At 36.7% G+C, this 19,161-nt stretch overlaps 1 protein-coding gene across 2 annotated transcripts in view; it reads right to left on the bottom strand.

Annotated features, from left to right (window-relative positions):
* The window catches only part of Cnbd1 (cyclic nucleotide binding domain containing 1), a 357,869-nt gene extending 344,034 nt beyond the window's left edge, over positions 1 to 13,835 (bottom strand). The window contains exon 1 of one of the 2 annotated variants that reach the window (XM_037202380.1): positions 13,304 to 13,835. In XM_037202380.1, the coding sequence (XP_037058275.1) occupies positions 13,304 to 13,391 (88 nt within the window). In that variant the 5' untranslated portion in view covers positions 13,392 to 13,835. The remainder of the gene's footprint in view (positions 1 to 13,303) is intronic. The other variant, XM_037202379.1, reaches the window with a different exon arrangement.
* Positions 13,836 to 19,161: the final 5,326 nt, after the last annotated feature.

Raw genomic sequence — 19,161 nt, 5'->3', positions numbered from 1 at the left:
AGAATCAGATGAAAATTGTAAAACAAACTACCAGAACCTCTGGGATACAGCTAAGGCATATCTGGGTGGAAAGATTATAATGCTAAATATTCAATTTAAAAAATTCAGAGACATCTCAAATAAGCAAAACTAATGAAAGGCCTTGCCATTCTAAACACCAAAAGGCAAGCCCAAATGCACTGGGCAGCAAGCAATAAAAAAGAATTAATGAAATAGAGACCAAATGGACAGCACATATACTCATTTAGAATTTTGTTAAGATAAGCAAGATTGACAAGCCCCTGGTATAACTGATGAAAAGAAAGAAAAAACCTAAACTAACTAAATTATAAAGAAAGAGGTTGTTATAAAACAGACTCCAATTAAATACTGAAAATTGTGAGGGAATACTTTAATGTTCACAAAAAAAACAGAAAATCTAGAAGAAATTGATATTAATAAACAAATATGACCTACCAAAATTTAAAAAATGCAAACAACTCAAACAGACAATCAATGAGTTTAAAAAAAAAAAAAAAACAGTGCACAAAAACTACCAAATAGTGACTAAAAGTTTCCACACAAAGGAAAACCTAGGGTCAGAGGCATTCATTAAAATCAAACTTTTAATGAGTATCTAACACCAGTGCTTCTCAAAGTGTTCCACAAAATAGGAATGGAAAATATACTGATAAATTCATTCCATAAGCCAGTCTTACCCTGTTGTGGAATAGCAGTTGAAGATGTGTTACATTTGTTTACACCGTGGAACATTTGTTTAATGATGCAAAGATGTGTTGTATTCTTTCATGTTGCATTTAACTCTGAAGTTGTGTTACTTTGGCTGTCTAAAACACCTGATTGGTCAAATAAAGAGCTGAACAGCCATTAGCTAGGCAGAAGAGGGATAGGCCAGGCTGCTAGACAGAGAGAATAAATAGAAGAAAAAAAGAGAAGAAGGAGGAGAGGAAAAACGAAGAGAGGAGGATGCCAGCAACCAGCCGCCCAGCAAGACGTGAAAGAGATATACAGAAATGGAGAAAGGTAAAAGCCCAGAGGCAAAAAGTAGATGGGATAATTTAAGAAAAGCTGGCAAGAAACAAGCCAAGCTTAGACAAGTCATTCATAAGTAAGAAAAGTCTCCATGTGTTTATTTGGGAGATGGGTGGTGGGCTGTCAAAAAACAAAGAGTTAAAAAAAAGAAAAATCCAACTACATTACTCTGATCTCAAAACTAAATAAGGATACCATAAGGGAAGTAAAATGTAGATCAATTTCCTTGATGCAAAAATTCTCAACAAACAAAATTCAAGAACACATTAAGATCAAACATCACAAACAAATTATTTTCAACTAGGAATATAAATTTAATCTAGTACCTAAAAATCAATAAATATAACCTATGGTTTAAGTGATATATGCCACCTGATCTTATCAATGACTACAGAAAACGACATTTGACAAATTTCATTATGCCTTCATGATAAAAGTCTTGAAAAAACTAATAATATGAAAGAACACATCTCAACATAATAAAGACTACATAAAAGAAGTCTGTTTGCAAGATTTTCCTTAAGGGAAAGCAGCATTTCCTCTAAAATGGAGACCAGAGCCGGGGTCTCTGTTTCTGCCACTCTCACTCAGCACAGTGCTCAAAACTTAGGGCAATAAGAGAAAGAAAGGGATAGACTTGGCAAAGGAAGAAGTCACTGTATCACTGTTTGTAAATATTGACATCCAACATTTAGAAGAGCTTATGAATGCCACTGGAAAACTCTTAGGTCTCAATATTGTCAACAAAGTTTCAGGGTATAAAACCAACATACAAGGAGAGCAATGTTCTATATACCAATGACAAACTTCTGAAGAAAAAAATTTCCATTCATGATTGCTTCAAAGAAAGGAAGCAAGGAAGGAGGGAGAGAGCTAAACAGATATCTTGAAAGATTTAGGTATAAATTTAGCAAAGAAAATAAATATCTCTACAATGAAAATTTTAGGACACTGACGAGACTGTGGACACTAGAAAGTAGAAATATCTCCCCTGCTCATGAATTGGCAGAACTTATATTGTAAAAATAACTAATAAAAACTTTCCAAGAAATCACTATAATCCCATCAAAATTCTAGGACATGCTTCACAAAACTAGAGGGAAAAAAAGCTAAAATTCCTGTGAAGAACTTTGAAATAGTTAAGTAGATAAGGGTGTCTGCCACTATGTGAGGACTCAGTGGGAGAACTGACTCTCTAAAGTAGTCCTCTAATTTCCAATACGTGCTGCGGCATGCATGTATACACATATATACACAAGTAATTTAATAAATAATCAACATAATGATTTAAAATTGATTTGGAAACACAAAGATCCCAAATAATCAAAAGTTCTAAAAAGAAAGAACTGTTCTAGAGGTATCATGAACCTAGTTATACTGTAAAACCATAAGGACAAAGACAACATGGTACCAACACAAAACAGACATGCCATACAATAGAGGACTCAAAAATATACCCACTATACTAATTTGTTTTCTATTGCTGTGATAAAAACACTAACCAAAATCAACATGGAGAGAAATGGGTTTACTTGGCTTACATTTCCAAATCACAGTCCATCACTGAGGGAAGGCAAAGCATGAACTCGAAGCAGGAAACTAGAGCCAGGAACTGAAGCAGCAATCATAGTAGAACTCTGCTTATTAGCTTTGCTCTTCTGGTTTGCTTAACCACCTATCCTAAATAACCCAGGCCTCCTAACCAGGCCTGGTACTACACACACTGGGCTGTGACCTCCTCTATTATCAATCAAGAAAATACCCAACATACATGCACCTGAGCCAATATGATGATAGAGGCAGTTCTTCAATTTGGATACCCCTTTCCTGGATATGTCTAGGCTTGTATCAAAAAATAACCAGTACACCCCATCAGGTACAGCTACATAATCCTTGACAAAGGTATCAGAAACATAATTTGAAAAAAAGACAGACTTTTCATCAAATGGTGTTGAGAACACTGGACATCCACCAGGAAAAGAATTAAGTTCATTCATATCTCACCTGTGTAGGAATGAATTAAGAACAGATGTGCTAACCTCAAACAGTGAAACAACTAGAGGAAAACACTTCAAAATATAGACACAGGCAAGAACGTTCTGAAAATGACTCCAATAGCATGTGAACTAACCCTAAGAATTGTCAAGTAGAATTACACGAAATTAGAGAGTTTCTGCACTGCCAAGCAAACAATCAGCAGAGTGAGGAGACAGGTTAGGTGTAGGAGGAAATCTTTGCCAACTTTACTTCATCCACAGGGCTAATATTTAAAATATATTAAAAACTGAAAAATTAAAACTAAAACTCAAACCTTCCAATCAATGAATGGGTCAGTGAACTGAATAGATATTTCTGAGAGCATAAAACATTAATGACCAATGAACATGTTTTAATGTGTTTAAAATCCTCAATTTTCAAGTAAATACAAATTGAAACTAATTGCAGATTGTATTTCACAACAGACAGAATGGCTAACATCAAGAAAACAAGTGAGCCAACTTGGCAGCGAATGTTGATAATCCCAGCACTCAGGAGGCAGAGGCAGCCAGATCTCTGAAAATTCAAGCCAGCCCATTCAACACAAGTTCAAGGCCAGCAAGGGACACATAGTAAGATCTTGTCTAAAAAAGAGAGAAGAAAATAACTGAGAGTGTTGTCTTTCATAAACCCACATTTATGCACATATATATGGATATAACAATAAAATTCAAAGAAAAGGAGGCTGTCATCTTGATAGAAGGGGTCATGGGAGAGGTTCTGGAGAGCACAGCCCATAGGAGCCAGGGGAAGGAAAGAGAAGGGAGAGGGAGACACTAATGTAATTGTATTTCAACTAAAAACATATTTAAAAGAAGGAACTATTTACACATACAACTAGATGAATCTCAAAATGAATTATGTTAAGTAAAAGAATAAGATTCAAAAGACCCTAAATATATGACATTCTGAAACAGGCAAAACTCTAATGATAGAGGCCAAATCAGCCAGTGACGAAGCCTGAGGACTGGGGAGGAATATTTGACTATACAGAAGAGGTTAGTGGGTATTTGGGAAAGTAATAGAATTGTTCCATATCTTGATTACAGTGGTGTTAAGAAAATGAAATGGTGATTATGCATTTATCGATGAAGATCTATGCACCAAAGAACAAATTTTACTATTTTTAAATAAAAAACCAAAAGAAAGAAAGAAGAAAAGGAAGAAAAGAAAACACAAATACCAGCGACAGCTGGTGGGCACGGGTGTGTAGCAAAACAGGAAGCTGTAATCACTGCTGATGTGTGAACTGGTGGAGCTACTCTGGAAATCAGCATTTAGACTTCCCAAAAACCTAAATCAGACATTCCTGCTATGAGTGAGTCAGGAGAGAAAATCAGAGAACGTTTGGGGGACATGAGGAAGGAGAGAGAGTAGGCCGTCACCCCGTAATCTAGCTGAAGCTTTTTCTTCAGCGGAGCAAGGACGCCTGCACAATTAACAACTACCTGAGGTCCTGTTCCCTTCCCCCTGTAAACCTGTAATTTTCTAGACTGTCACAAGAACCATGTGGAGAACATATGTACTGAAGGCTTGGTTCAAATATTGGCTTCTGGCTTCCCATTATCAGATTGTAGTTTCAACTGGTGTGTCTCTGGTGCAACCTGACATATCTCTCTCATGAGAAAAAGGAAGAGGAGGAAACAGTTTCTTAGCAACTTTTAAGATGTAGCCTCCAGATTGGTATATATGACTAATGTTAAGACAAATGTTTGCTCTTCTTAGAGAGTCCTGTACCACCCTTGGGTGTGCCTTACATTCTCCTGAGTATCTTTCTCTTTACCTTCATGTTTAAGGCTATGTTAAAATAGCTTTCATATAATTCCCAACTCTGATCCACTATACTAGTTAATTCTGATATTTTTTCATCATCAAATCATAAATCCTTATTTGGCCTGAGTTGGGGTCCTAAAATTCTAGCCCCTTAAGCTGCCCAGGGTGTCAGGGTGGGGCTATGTCTCTGTCCCTTCACTGCTGATTTAATCACTCCTGGAAACTTCTCAAAGAACTCAAAGTCCCACCACAAAGATAATTGCACATCTGTAATATTGATGCATTATTAATAATAGTAAGTTTGGTGATGTTTTCTTTGTGCAGCCCAATAAAGCTTATCTGAGGATCAGAGTAAAAAGCCAGCCCACTATATTAAACATAGAAGTCAGGCAATGGTAGCACATGCCTTTAATTTTAGCATTCAGGAGACAGAGATTCATCTGAATCTCTGTGAGTTCAAGGCCATACTGGGAACAGAGCCAGGCTTGGTGTCACACGCCTTTAAATTCCTACAGTAGTTGGAATTTAAAGGTCTGGGGTTCTGTACAGACAGAGCTGGGCAGGAAGAAGTGAAGTAGCTGGGCGGTGAGAGGAAGTAAGAGGGCAGGGACAGAAAGGCATACAGGAAGTAAGTCTCTTTGGAAGCTGAAGAGTTGGTGAGCTGAGGATGGTTGTAGGCTTGTCCTAGTCCCTGATCTCTCAGTTTTTACTCCAATATCTGGCTCCAGGGTTTTTTTTGTTGTTGTTGTTGTTTGTTTTTATTAATAAGACCATTTAGCAATTTGTCTTACAAGTGAGATGTCCATCAGCAGATGAATGGATAAAGAAAGTTATATATTCACAATGAAATTTTATTGAGCTATAAAAATGTGAAGTCATTACATCTGTAGGAATATTGATGCAACTGGAAAGCCTCATGGTAAACAAAATAAACCAATAAAATAGAAAGACAAACACCGAATGTTTTCCCTCATAATCTTATATGTGGATCTGGATTTTAATGCTATATTATATATATTTTATATAATATATATATATATATATGAAAATATATAGCTCAGGAAACTACACAGGGATATGAGAGTGAAAAGAATAATGCTAAGGGGAGACTAGGAAAGGAAAAGCAGGTATAAGGAAGCAGAAGGAAGGCTGGTCTGGGAAAAGGAGTCTAACTGTACTGAGCAGAAGTGGACTAAAGTAAGATGACCAGCAAATACATAGTATTACCAAAACACCACAACAAACTCATTCCTTCAATACTAATTTTTGAAAGACTAATAAGATTTAAATTATGTGTAGTATGTTTTTCTGATTTAAACACAAAATTAACAAACTCTTATTTTATTGTCAGTATCAAGTGATAATGAGAGAGAAAACACATCAGTTATTTTAATGTAAAACATCAAAACAAAAAACAACAAAAAAAAAAAAAACGGATGCAGAGAATTGTCAGACAGGTTCCAGATGGAAGAAGCAAAGGAGAAAGAAGCACAAAGTGAAACTCAGGAAATAGCTCCCACAGTATTTCTGGTGAAGCAGAAAGGAATGGTTGAATTATTCAACTCTTTGGCTGCTGTATATTCATTATTAGGATAGGAAAGAAAACAATGATGAGGACATACAAGAAACAGAATAGAAAAAGCACTGAATATGTCATGTTCTTTAGCCTTAGCTTCATCTGCCTTCCAAACTCTCTCTAACACCACTATGGATGGATCTGAACAGCAAGCAGAGCATCAGGTTTAAGAAGAGACAACAGTTCAACAAATTATATAAAATCAGGACGATTTTATTATATTCAAAAAATTAAATACAACACAACCATTAAGATGAATGAAGTATATGCATGTATACTATTAAGAAAAGGCACTCCTGTTATATAGTATGAATGTAGGTAGTATTATTGAGTACAAACAATGTTATGTAAGGGAACAAAATATCTTGCCACACATACCTTTAAAAAGATACCCCATGTTCACTGAAAGTATCAATACTTTTTAAATGACCATACTACCCCATATTGTTTACAATTTCAATGCAACCCTACAATAATCCCAATGTTATTTTTTACATTATAGTATAGAAAGTCAATCTTAAAACTCATGGAGGGCAACAACAAAAGACTGCACAATCAAAGGAATCTTTAATGAAATGATCAAAGCTCATTCAAAAGAAAAACTTTATTAAAAGATTATAATCAAAATGGCATGACATTGCTATAAACATAGACCTGGCAATGAACACAATCAGATTTTTAAAATCCATCCACCTATCTTCAGCTAATTTTCAATAACGGTCCTGAGAGCACAAATGCAGAAAAGATAATCTCATCAAGAACTGGTACTGGGAAAATTGAGTGTCCATGTGAAGAAGAAAATAAAAGATAAAAATGTTGGTCTTTTTTCTCATGGTATAAAAAGTCAGCTCAAATGAATTAAATATTTGACTATAAAACCTGAAATTGCAAAATCCTAAAGTAGGTGGACAGGAAAAAAGCTGAAACAGTATGGGTGAGAGAAATACTTCCTTGTATATAACACCAAAAAGCTATGGGCAATAAAAACAAAAGAGAAAAATGAAATACATGCACATAAAAATCCACTGAGCACTAAAAGAATCAGTTAACTCTGAAGAGATATATACAGAATGAGCAGGAATACTGGAAAGCCATGTATGTAAGGGATTGCCTGTGGCTTTTCCTAGGGAGACACCAAGAGCTGGGGGAAAATGGATAGTAGCTGTTAAGAGATACCTGATAGTCAGACTCTCTAGTTCAATAGCTTTGTCCAAATTTGCGTTCTGGGTGTGATAAAACACTGACCAAAAACAACTTTGGGGGTGAGCAAAGCATTTATTTTAGCTTATAGGTTAAAGACCATCATCTTGAGAAATCTTAAGAAGTCATCATCTAGGAAAGTCTGTGTGCTACAGAGCTTCCCCATTCTCCTGTACCCATATGCCGCTCTTGTGAGCATTTGAATGTCTTATTAAACCTAGGAATCCCCCTTATGCCTGACCCTCCATTACCACTTCCCAAAGGTCAGTATTAACAGATTTAAGGGATGATAATAGTCATTTTAACCATAGAAGAAATTCATATTAATAGAAATAAAAACAGTAGGACTCAGTGATAGATTCTGGCCACCTCAAAAAAGATATAAATATCAGATTATAGACAATGAATTGTAATCTATGATTTGGAGAACAGTAGAACCCTAAGCTTCAGAGTAGAAATTAATGTGATGAAATTTCTTTAATCATTTCACAAAAATAAGTATCTGGTTCCTGTTACATATTGGAAGGAAGACCAGGGGTTAGTTCAGTGACAGACAGAGGCTGGACCTAACTAGCTGAGGAACTGACATTACAGTAGTACTGATAACAGAATTCTAATTTATAAGGTAGACTGAGGACAGAACAGTAGCAGTCCTCGAGGAGACCCAGGCCAACACATCTGATTTGCAAAGATTTTCCTTTTCTTTACAATTTCCTGTTCAGGTATAATTGTGTTCAAGCTGAAATAATGGAATTAAATTTATAAAAAGCCACTAACTTATCTTTATATCAATAGATAAGAGTAGTTTCACTCATCAAAAAGTCTTTTTTTTTTTTCTTAGAAATAGGTGGAGACTATTACAGATCCATAACTGATCAAATGCAGAGAATAAGTGCTCAGTGGGTGTCCAATACCAAATGATATATTTCCAATGTAACCCATACACCCAAGGCTCAGTGAAAATCAAGGAAGTGGGTATGGAAAGGTTCTAAGATTGATAAGACTAAGATGTCTGCTGCAAGACAGCATCTACTATATATAACAGAGAAAATCCACGCAAGAAATCTCAACAATATGGCTGCCTAAACAAGACCTGCATAATGTTAACACATTATTGACATGCCACGCTGGAGGGAAGAATTTCTTGAGGTCCCACCCCCATATGAAGAGCTACAGGCAATCAACTCAGTCTCACAGGGAACTCCTGGACTGTCAGGATCTTACTATCTTTCTGACTTTTCTTCCATGATGTTCCCTGAGCCTAAAGTGCAGAAGTGTTTGTAGATGAATCCCTTGGGACTGGGCTCTAAAACTCTGCATTTTGATTGTGATTTTCCCTAGTGGTCTTTGTCTGTTTCACAAAGAAGTTTCTATGATGCGGTGAAAACTACATTTCTCTGTGCATAAACTCGTGGTTATAGATTTTGTTAGGGATTATGTTACTTTAGTAAATTAGTGGTTGAAGATTCTCCTCCAGTAACCATAATTTGATTAATTTTTGATAGTCAGTTTTCTAGGTCATCTCATAAGCTCATTTGTTGACTCTAGGGGATGAGCCCTCTCATACGGCAAACAATCCAAGTGGTCAGCAGTAAACACAAGTACATATGAAGAACACTAAATGGATTCACTAGGTTTTCTTGTTTTTTTATTGTTTTTGGTTTTGGGGTGTGTCTGTGTGTTTGTGTATGTGTGTATGACAATAATAATTAAGAAGAGGCAATGAATTTGAGAAAAAAATGAAGGAACATGATAGAATGTTTGGGGAATGATAGAAATACATTGTTCCAATATGAAATTCTTAAAAATAATTAAGAATTTATATTAAAAATCCACTCAAAATTGTCTAACCAAGGTGTGCAGATATTGAGATAGTTGTAACACCTGCAATTTTAAAAAGAAATATTTTATTCTTATTTAACAAGGCTTTGGTGTATAGCCCAGACAAATCATCCTGTCTTCTGCCTGGAATGCTACAGAGCTGGGATTATAGGCCTGTGCCACATTACCCGGCTTCCTTTTTTTGTTTTTCTTTTGTTTGTTTTTGTTTTCCAATGAAACATCCCATTTTCACCCATGGTATTAACAACAAAAAGTGACTTTTACTCTGAAAAACAATTTTTAAAATCTTCTGATGCCGTGTTCCCTGAGTTGTCTCCTGAAATTATCCTTACTTACTGTTTCTATAAGTGTAAAGAAACACACAAACATTCAGCCATTTATTCTTTTTCTATTTTCTTGGAATTTCTGTTCTCATCCTCGTTTCTTTTATATTCCATTGTCTTTTTATGTTATTTCTTTAAGTGTGACAATACACTTCTATGGCTTTCTTCTCTACCAACACGCCCCCTGCCCTTGCTTCCCCCTCACCTGTGCCTCTAGAGTTTTGAGTAGTTTAAGATGTTAAAATGGTGCCACATTCCCTTTTCTAAATACATGTTTTGAGACTCCTTTCATAGTGAACTACTAAAGGACTCTCAAATTACAGAAAATGCCCTTGAAGTCTTAGGAATGGCAGCATGGTATTTCCAGGCTTTCAGAGAATGTACACTTTAAGATGGAAAAGAGCAGAGAAAACCATTCACTTAAGAGTTCTACCTTACTTCTGAATTCCCTAAAGTGTCTGCAGTCTTGAACTCTTTTATTTTCCTTCTATATCCTAATAAATTAGAACTAGTAAAATACACCTACAAATGTCTTGCAAACCTTGAGTGTTTTGCAGCCTGGCAAAGCACACAGCCATTACACTAATTCCTCCCTGATGATCTAGTAGTTAAAGTGTACAACCTATCTTTAAATCTTTCCTCAGAAAGATAAGCCTAAGAATGGTGAGGAAAACAGAGGAGCACCGTATTAATGAAAACAAAGCTCACTAGACCACACTCCTAACCACAAGGCAAGGGTGAAGGCGGACTCCTGTATTTCACTAACACTCTTTCTGTTCCTTCTGCTGTTTCAAGAGATCAAGTTATACTAGTGGGTCAGTGTGAATGCTTCCACCATCCACCATTTCACTCAGATGGGAAAACCACTGTATGCTCTTCTAACTGCAAGATCTTTGAAGTAATTCTCATCTAGAATAAAATGTGAAAACACTCTTTTGCTTCTGAAAAAAAAAAAAAACTCCCTTTCCTGGGCTTATTAAGCTGTGAAGAATCCTGAGTCAAAAGCAGGAGGTTATAGAAAACCGGAAACTGACTCAGGAGGCTGACCTGTGTACACTGTCTGGGAATCATAATTTCCCAGGCAACGAGAACCAGAGTAGTGCTTGAAGAGCTGTGATATGTGGAGTCCCTTGCATCAGGAGGTTAGCAGACAAGATGGAATTGATGTCTCTATTGATGCTATTGTTTTCATGAGTAGAGTTCATTTACATGAGGATATTCTGAGGAGCCTCCACCCCTTCCCAACTGTGACTCCTACTATGATATATAAGCCTCTTTACCTTTGATTATGAGAGAGAACTTGCAATCTTTTTTCCTTTCCCTTGTAAGTGATTGCCAGAGACAGCTCTGAAACACCAATGCATTGTGTTACAGGTCTGGAAATCACAAGTCTGAAGTAGGTCACTGAGTGAGCATCAAGTTATCAGCAGTGTGGTGGTGATATTCCTGAGGCACTAGGGAAGAATTCATGGCTGTCTTTGCTAGCTTCTTGACACTGCCCAGATGCATCCCTGTCTCATGTCTTCCCTCATTTTCAAAGCTAGCAATGGCCAGTCAAGTCTTTTGCATGTCTCTTTTCTCTGATAAGTCTTTATGATTTCAGTATGCACTGTGGTGTCCGAGGTTCTCCCCAGCTCAAGAGCAGCTGATTTAGCTGCCTTAAATCTGCCTGTAAACATAACAACTCCCTTGCCTTGTCAGCATCTTAGTGTATTCCTAGTTTCTGGAACTCAGGATGCGGCTACCGTTGCTAGGCATTGCCCTGCTTACCACAGACTTCACAAGGTTTTGGTGAGGCATAAATGAAACAACACAAAAAGTACTTATACATTGTCTGTAGAAAGTGTTCAGTAGATGTTATTCACATGAACATATTTAAAAGGAAAGCAAATATGCACCCCCAAGTTTAATTTTACTGACCAAATGCAAAGCAAACAAAGATGTTTGTGGGCATTTAACCAAACATCCCTATTTATATACATTATACTTTTACAACTCTAATATAAAACAGGTTGCGTCACTCTATAGACAAAAATTCACCACTCTCAGGTTTCATGAGATTATTGTTTCAGCTGTGACAACAAAGTGAGCCAAGGAAAACTGTAGACTTGCTGGAGTTAACACAAAGCCTTAGCCATTAAGCAAGCATGACGCATCTCCAAAGGGCAGTCACAGGCACAGAGCATCCTCTAAAGATCTCTACAGAGAAAATGAGGAGCGCTGCTGTCTGCTGCTCTCCATTATACTCCATTCAACTCTGAGATCTAAATTACTGCCGATTTTTCATCTTTTAATCACTTCACAGAAGTCAAGTGTCCTTGGAAGAGACTGCAGAGGGCAGCATACATCTCATCCCATTGATTCTAAATTAATTTGATCTTTTAACTCACAGCTATTGCACTTCCTGGGCTGATAAAAAAAAAAATCTTAGGGTAGTTTATTTTTTCACAAATAAAACCTGACAGTGGATGGTTTAGGGGCAAAATTACTTGAATAAGTATTTCCACTTAAATAGAAGTAGAAAATTTTGAATACATATAAGAATACTTTTCCTATAGGAATAAATATAAAAAGATAACAAATATAGCAGTTAATTATAAGGACTTTGTATAATATATATTTAATATTTTTACATGTATTGATATGTATATACACATATATATATTATACTCCTTCAAAAGGTATAAGTTTCTGTTTTTAATATCTTTTCTCTAGAAATGACAGTAAAATTTTAAACTTTATCTAGAACTTAACTTTCACAAGAAGATAGAAGAAAATACTAGAAGTAAGTCTCTAGTGAGCTTTGAGTCATGAGTATTACCTATGTTACCTAAAGTTGTTTTTAAATTTCAACACAGGCATTATTGCCTGTTATTATTAAGTACACTGGTATGGAACAGATCTAAGAGTTGTACAGTTTAGCCCTATATAATACCCTAGTACAACATCCTGAACTTATATTGACTAAACATGATAAATACTGTCCAATGTCTAAATTACAAAATATTTAATTCTGTGTTTATAATTTCTATGACATGATAAACAAAAGCTCAAGTATGAAAGTGAAATAGAAACATATTTCACTCAGAATAATGGAAATTACCTTTTTTTTCCATTATAAACTTAAAATGAGAATTTTCTAGTGAAAATGTACTCAGAATAGTAGGACCAACTCAGTGTAGAGAACACAAGGTTGACCAGAAACAGATGCCTGTAGTTTCCTGTAATCTCAAAGAGATTCCATTTCTCTCTTACTTGAAAGGATTTTTTAATTTATATAGAAGGTGCATATTGTTGAAGCCCTAAGATCTCATCAAGATCTTCATTTTACAAAGAAAACAGTATTTCAGAACTAAATAATAGAAATAGTCACAAATAGGCAAAGCCAGGCTTGTACAACTGTGTTCTTCCATTACTAGGCTGTAAGTAAGAGCCTCTCAAATCCCTATTTTTCACAATGAAGCAAGTACCACTGAAAACAATAATGAAGGCATAAGACCTTCATAAAAGTGTTACTTACGAGGTATGCTGCGAAGCGGAGGAGGAGGCACATTGTTAATGGCCACCATATGAGCCAGAATAGCTGTTGGAAGAGAATTCATAGGCATTTTGGCAGCTTATGAAGCAGATGGGTAGGAGACTACTTAACTGGCAGAGGACCATCTCTATCTTTGTAGCATCATAAAGCAGAACTTTCAAAGTCCTCTCTAATAGGCCAAGCTCACAGAATCTTCTTGTTCACACTTCTGATGTAAGAATGAGGTCTAGATCAAGAAGAACTCTAGTCTAGTTCAGTGGAATAATGAAAGAAGTCATGTGAGCTCCAGGGTCAAGGAAAATGAGGAATGACACTGTAATTCATAGGCAGACACAATCTAATCAAACTACTCATGAGGTTTAAGTTACAATTTTTTGGTTGTCTTCTATAATTTAGAATCCTTTTCTTTCCTATCTGGCAATAGCAAATCAAAGGCCATTTTGTAGCACCAGCAACAACAAAAAAAAGTAGAATTATTCTAGTCTCAGAGCCATAACTAAGGGTAAACCATCATTCTAATTATCACAGACCAATCATCATCCCTGCATACACATTACTAAATTGTACTGTTGTGTGGCACGGATGTCAGTTGCTTTGATCACAATGACCAAAGCTAGTCTGAATGTTGGTATGTTGGGAAGTGGAGGTAGCAGCACTGTTGCTAGCCATCATGTAAGGCAAGCTATGAGAAGAGAAGAATAGACTCTTGGCAGCTTCAAAGCAAGTTAGAGGTTACTTGAGGGGTAGACAATTGTATTAGTGTTATTACACCCTGTGTATCATCTTTGGGTTCCTGAAATATCACTGTGGGGTCTGTCTTAGGTAATATATATATAAGGAATTTGAGTTAGCTCTCCTATTCCATCTGTGGGTCCCAAGGATTAAACCCATATCATAAGGCTTATCAGTAGGAGCCTTTACTTGCTTGAGCTATCTAGCAAGCCCTCATATTTTCACCTTTTCTCTATTTCATATGTAACAACTACATACATGGAAAGATATATAGGATCACAGAAATTTCACATTAAACTAGATCTTTCTGGAAACTATTATTTATTTAATATTCTATGTGTATGGGTATGTTTGTGGTGTATGTATATGTGTACATACAGGTACATGCATCCATATATGAATGTGTGAAGACTGTCTGTCTTCCTTTACTGACTTCAATCTTAGTTATTTGTTTGTTTGTTTGTTTATTTGTTTATTGGTTTTTCGAGACAGGATTTTTCTGTTTATCCCTGGCTGTCCTGAAAGTCTCTCTGTAGACCAGGCTGGCCTTGAACTTAAAGATTCGCTGGCTTTTGCCTCCTGAGTGCTGGGATTAAAGGTGTCCACCACCACTGCCTGGCTCCATTTTACTTTTTAAAGACAAGATTACTCTCTGAACCTGAAGTTCACTGACTGTCCAGACTGCTTGAGACTCCTCTATCTCCATCTCCCAGCTCTGGAATTACAGGTGCTCACTGACACTCCCAGCTTCTGTGTAGGTGCTGAGGATCTGAACTCAGGTCCTCCAGCTTACATAAAAAATGCTTTATCCAGTGAGCTATTTCCTCAGCCTGATGGAAAAATAATTGAAAAGAAAATATGCTTAATGAAAATGCAAATAAACAAAATATTTCTAAGGAGGAAACAATGAAATAAAGTAGTTTATTGGTATTATACAAAATCTATATATCTTCATGATAATATGTGCATGCTTATTTAGAAAACAACATTAGCTCACAAACACAGATCCCTCCAAATATTTCTAATTAGTCCTTCCAGTGTTTCTGAATCCTTTTCAATTATGTTCTAAGAACAATAACATAATCATGTGGTTTATATTCGATAGACAGGTGCATTAAATTACATGGTTGGGACTTCTTGGATATTTCTCATAAATCTACAAAATTTTCAACCAGTTATTTGTAAAATTATCTTGGCTAAATCATTTAATCTGTCTTAATCTTAATGACCTACTCTAAACAATGTGGATAATGTATCTCACACAAATGATACAAAGATTGAATAAAAGAATGCAGGTAAGGGTCTGACACACAGTCCCTGGATATGTGAATCATTTTTTATTTCATACTAATAATACTATACTGAGGAAAATCAGGAGAGATTCCTATGGATAAAAATGACATAAAAGATGAGCAGTTAAAAAAAAGGCATGAATTTTTGGGCAAGTTGAAATTATTTAGAAAGGATTTAAAGAAATTTTACAAAGTAAAATATTACTACTCTTCTGTCAGAGAATAATTTCCCTGATCATCCCAGTAAATAAGAGTAAAATATGAGGACAGGAGAATTTTTCAGGGATAGATTCATTCATTTAGGTGTAATTTTGCAATTTTCCAGATTTAGCAGATGGGAAAGGCAGGCCTACGACGGAAAAGCTTATACACACACAGAGGTGGTGCCTGTCTGAGATCCTCCAGTCTTTAGAGCTGGTACTCTGGAACTGAATGGAGTAAAAATGAAAGAAGAAAAGATGAGAGAGGAGCAAACTAAGGAGCAGTTAGAGTTGCTCATGAAGGTGATGGCAAAGGCTATAATTAAGCCATGGTGCCGGGGAAAGAAAAGGAGTAGTATTGAGCAATCATGAAAATTGGAAGAGATTTTCAGAATTCAGCACATATTACTATACATTCATATTCTTCTCAAAGTTAGTCACTCCAGGGGATAACTAAACATTAATATAACTACAATAAATAGAGACTAAAATAAGCAGTTAGGTATATAATCAAAGTAAATGAAGTCAGTATACAAAAGAACTACTTAGATGCCCATGTTTATCATGACATTATTCACACTAAATATGAAATCAATGAGGGAACCATGAACATAAATACAAGTAGAAAACATGGTTAACATATAAAATGGCTTATTCTTCAAGTATAAAAAAGAATAAAACCATGTCATTCATAGGAAAATGAATGAAACTAAAGGACCTCATGTTACATAAAATTTGTCAGAAACAGAAAAAGAAGTATTACATTTCTTCTCCTATCTACAAATTTTCAAAATAATGAATTAAAAACTAGATTATAGAAAGAGGGACAATTAAGAATCTGGGCAGACTTGGGACCCTACTCCTCATCCTGAGTCTCCTTGCCTAGCCTTAATACATGGGGATGTGTTTAGTCTTACTGTAACTTGGTATGCCATGTTTTGTTGACACTCATGGGAGACCTGCCCTTTCCTAAACAGAAACAGGAGCAGTGGATTGGGGGGCAGGATCAAAGGGAGTATAGGCAGAGGGACTGGGAGGAGAAGAGGGAGGAGAAACTTCAGCTGGGATGTAAAATAAATAAATGAATGGATGAATTAAGAATGAATCAGCGAATAAGTAAATGAATTTATTAAAAAAAAAAAGGCCCTGGACAGAGGATTGGGGGAAGAAGGAGAGAAGAAAAGAGAAGGTTGAAGTAAGAGTGGATGTGATCTAGGCATGATACATCCCTGTGTGGAAATGTCACAGTGGAACTCTTTGAGTTATTCAATTAATATGTATTTAAAAGTAGTGGTGGTGGTGGTGGTGATGGTAGTAGTGATGATGGTGGTGGTGGTGGTGGTGGTGATGGTGGTAGTGATGATGGTGGTGGTGGTGGTGGTGGTGGTGGTGGTGGTGGTGGTGGTGGTGGTGAAACAGCCAATATGCATTAGGTATCCTTTTTGGAGATGCATTGATGTAGAAACTCTAGACAAACTTATCTACAACATAAGAAGAGATGGGTATAATACATTAGCTTTATTTTGTAGGTGAGAAACCAAGGTTCATAGTGGTAATTAGTATGAGATCATATAGAACAGAAATGGTGTTAGTTTTCTTGTTGCCTGTGTTTTTATTTGTTCGTTTTTTTACCTCTAGTGAAAGGACAGGAAGGGTTGGGCCTGAAAGGAGATGATTAGGAGTGAATTAGTAAAAGACAGCCATAGTGTATTTGTTCTCCTCTCATTCCTCAAAATAATCAAACTATCTTGTTCATGACTCCTAACAATTATTTTCTCTGTCTGTATTTGTATTGTTTGAATGAGATATCTCGCATAAGTCTCAGGCATTTGAAAACCCCAACTGGTGACCTTTTAGGGAATATTAAAATGTGGCCTTGTTAAAAGCCTGCGGGCAGGCTTTGAGATTTAAAAAGACCCAGCATTTCTAGTTAGTTCCCTGCTTCCTCTTTGTGGATGAAAATGTGAGCTCTCAGTTGCTGCTCCGATACTATGCCTGACTGCATACTGCTATGCTCCAGACCATGATTGTGATGGACTCCCTCTGAAACTGTAAGACCCATATAAGCTCTTCCTTCTATAGCTTGCATAGGTCATGGTGTTTTATTACAACAGTAGAAATATAACCAATATTATCTTCTTCAGAAAGTACAAACAGAATTTTGAACTCTAGTTTGTATGAATAAGAGTACCATTTTGTTGTAAAAATTCTCTTGAAGATTAAACCAAATACAACATGATTTTGTAAAACCAAATTTGTCAAAAGATATACTGATAGACAGCTGCTTATTTTTTTAAGATTTTTTTATTTATATATGTGTGTATGTGTGTCTGTGTGTAGGTATGTTCACATGAGGTGAAGTGCTCTCATAGGCCAGAAGAAGGTGTTGGAGCCCATGAAACTGGAGTTAGAAGCAGTTGTGAGAGATCTGATGTCAGTGCTGGGATCCAATCTCTGATCTTCGGGAAGAACAATGTGTACTCTTTTTTTCTTTTTCTTTTCTCTTAATTTTATTGTTATTTATTAAAAAATTTTATTATGCATACCAACCACAGATCCCCCTCTCATCCCTTCTCCCACTCCCCCCAAGACTTCCATCCCTCTACCTCCCACCCCCTCCTCCAAAAGGGTAAGGCCTCCCATGGGTTTGTCAACCAAACCTGATACATTCAGTTGGGGCAGGACCAAGCCCCTCCCCACTGCATCAAAGCTTCAAGGCATCCCATCATAGGCAATGGGCTCCAAAAAGCAGCTCATGCACCAGAGACAGATCCTGATCCCACTGCCAGGGGCCACTCAAACAGACCAAGCTGTACAATTGTCGCTCACACTCAGAGGGCCTAGTTGGGTCCCCTACAGGCTCCACAGCTGTTGATCTAGAGTTCCTGAGTTCCCACAAGCTTAGTTCAATTGTCTCTGTAGATTTCCCCATCACGATCTTGACCCACCTTGCTCATATAATCCCACTTCCCTGTCTTTGACTGGATTCCCCAGAGCTTGGCTTGGTGTTTGGCTGTGCATCTCTGCATCTGCTTCCAACAGTTACTGGATAAAGAAAGGCTCTAAGCTGACAGGGTATTCGTCAATCTGATTACCATGGTAGGCCAGTTAAGGCACCCTCTCCACTATTGCTAATAGTCTTAGCTGAGGTCATCCTGCGATTAGTTTGTGGATTCCTGGGAATTTCCCTAGCACCAGGTTTCTCTCTCACCCCATAATCGCTCCCTGTATCAAGATATCTCTTTCATTACTCTTCCTCTTGGTCCTTCTCCCAGTTTGACCATCCTGTTCTCTCATGTTCTCATCCCCCATCCCCTCCCCTCAACCTTCAACACTACCCTTTACCACTGAGCTGTCTGTGCACTCCTAACCACTGAACCACTTCTCCATTCCACTAGCTGCTTTCTTAAAGCATACAATCATTTTTTAATGACTCTTGATAGCCTTGACCAACAACACCAAAACAATACTTAGCACCAATTCTTTTTATAAGAAACATAACAACTCCACGTGAAAAGGAGAGCATTTTAATGATGGAAGATGGCTGTTTCTAAATAACTTGAGTATTATCAATACAGATGATTGTAAAGGAAAAATCATACCTCACATGACATCA

Source organism: Peromyscus leucopus, chromosome 2 (genome assembly GCF_004664715.2).
Source record: "Peromyscus leucopus breed LL Stock chromosome 2, UCI_PerLeu_2.1, whole genome shotgun sequence".
Lineage (NCBI taxonomy): Eukaryota > Metazoa > Chordata > Mammalia > Rodentia > Cricetidae > Peromyscus > Peromyscus leucopus.
Note: the sequence above shows the minus strand (reverse complement) of the source record. Positions and strands in the feature narration are given on the sequence as shown.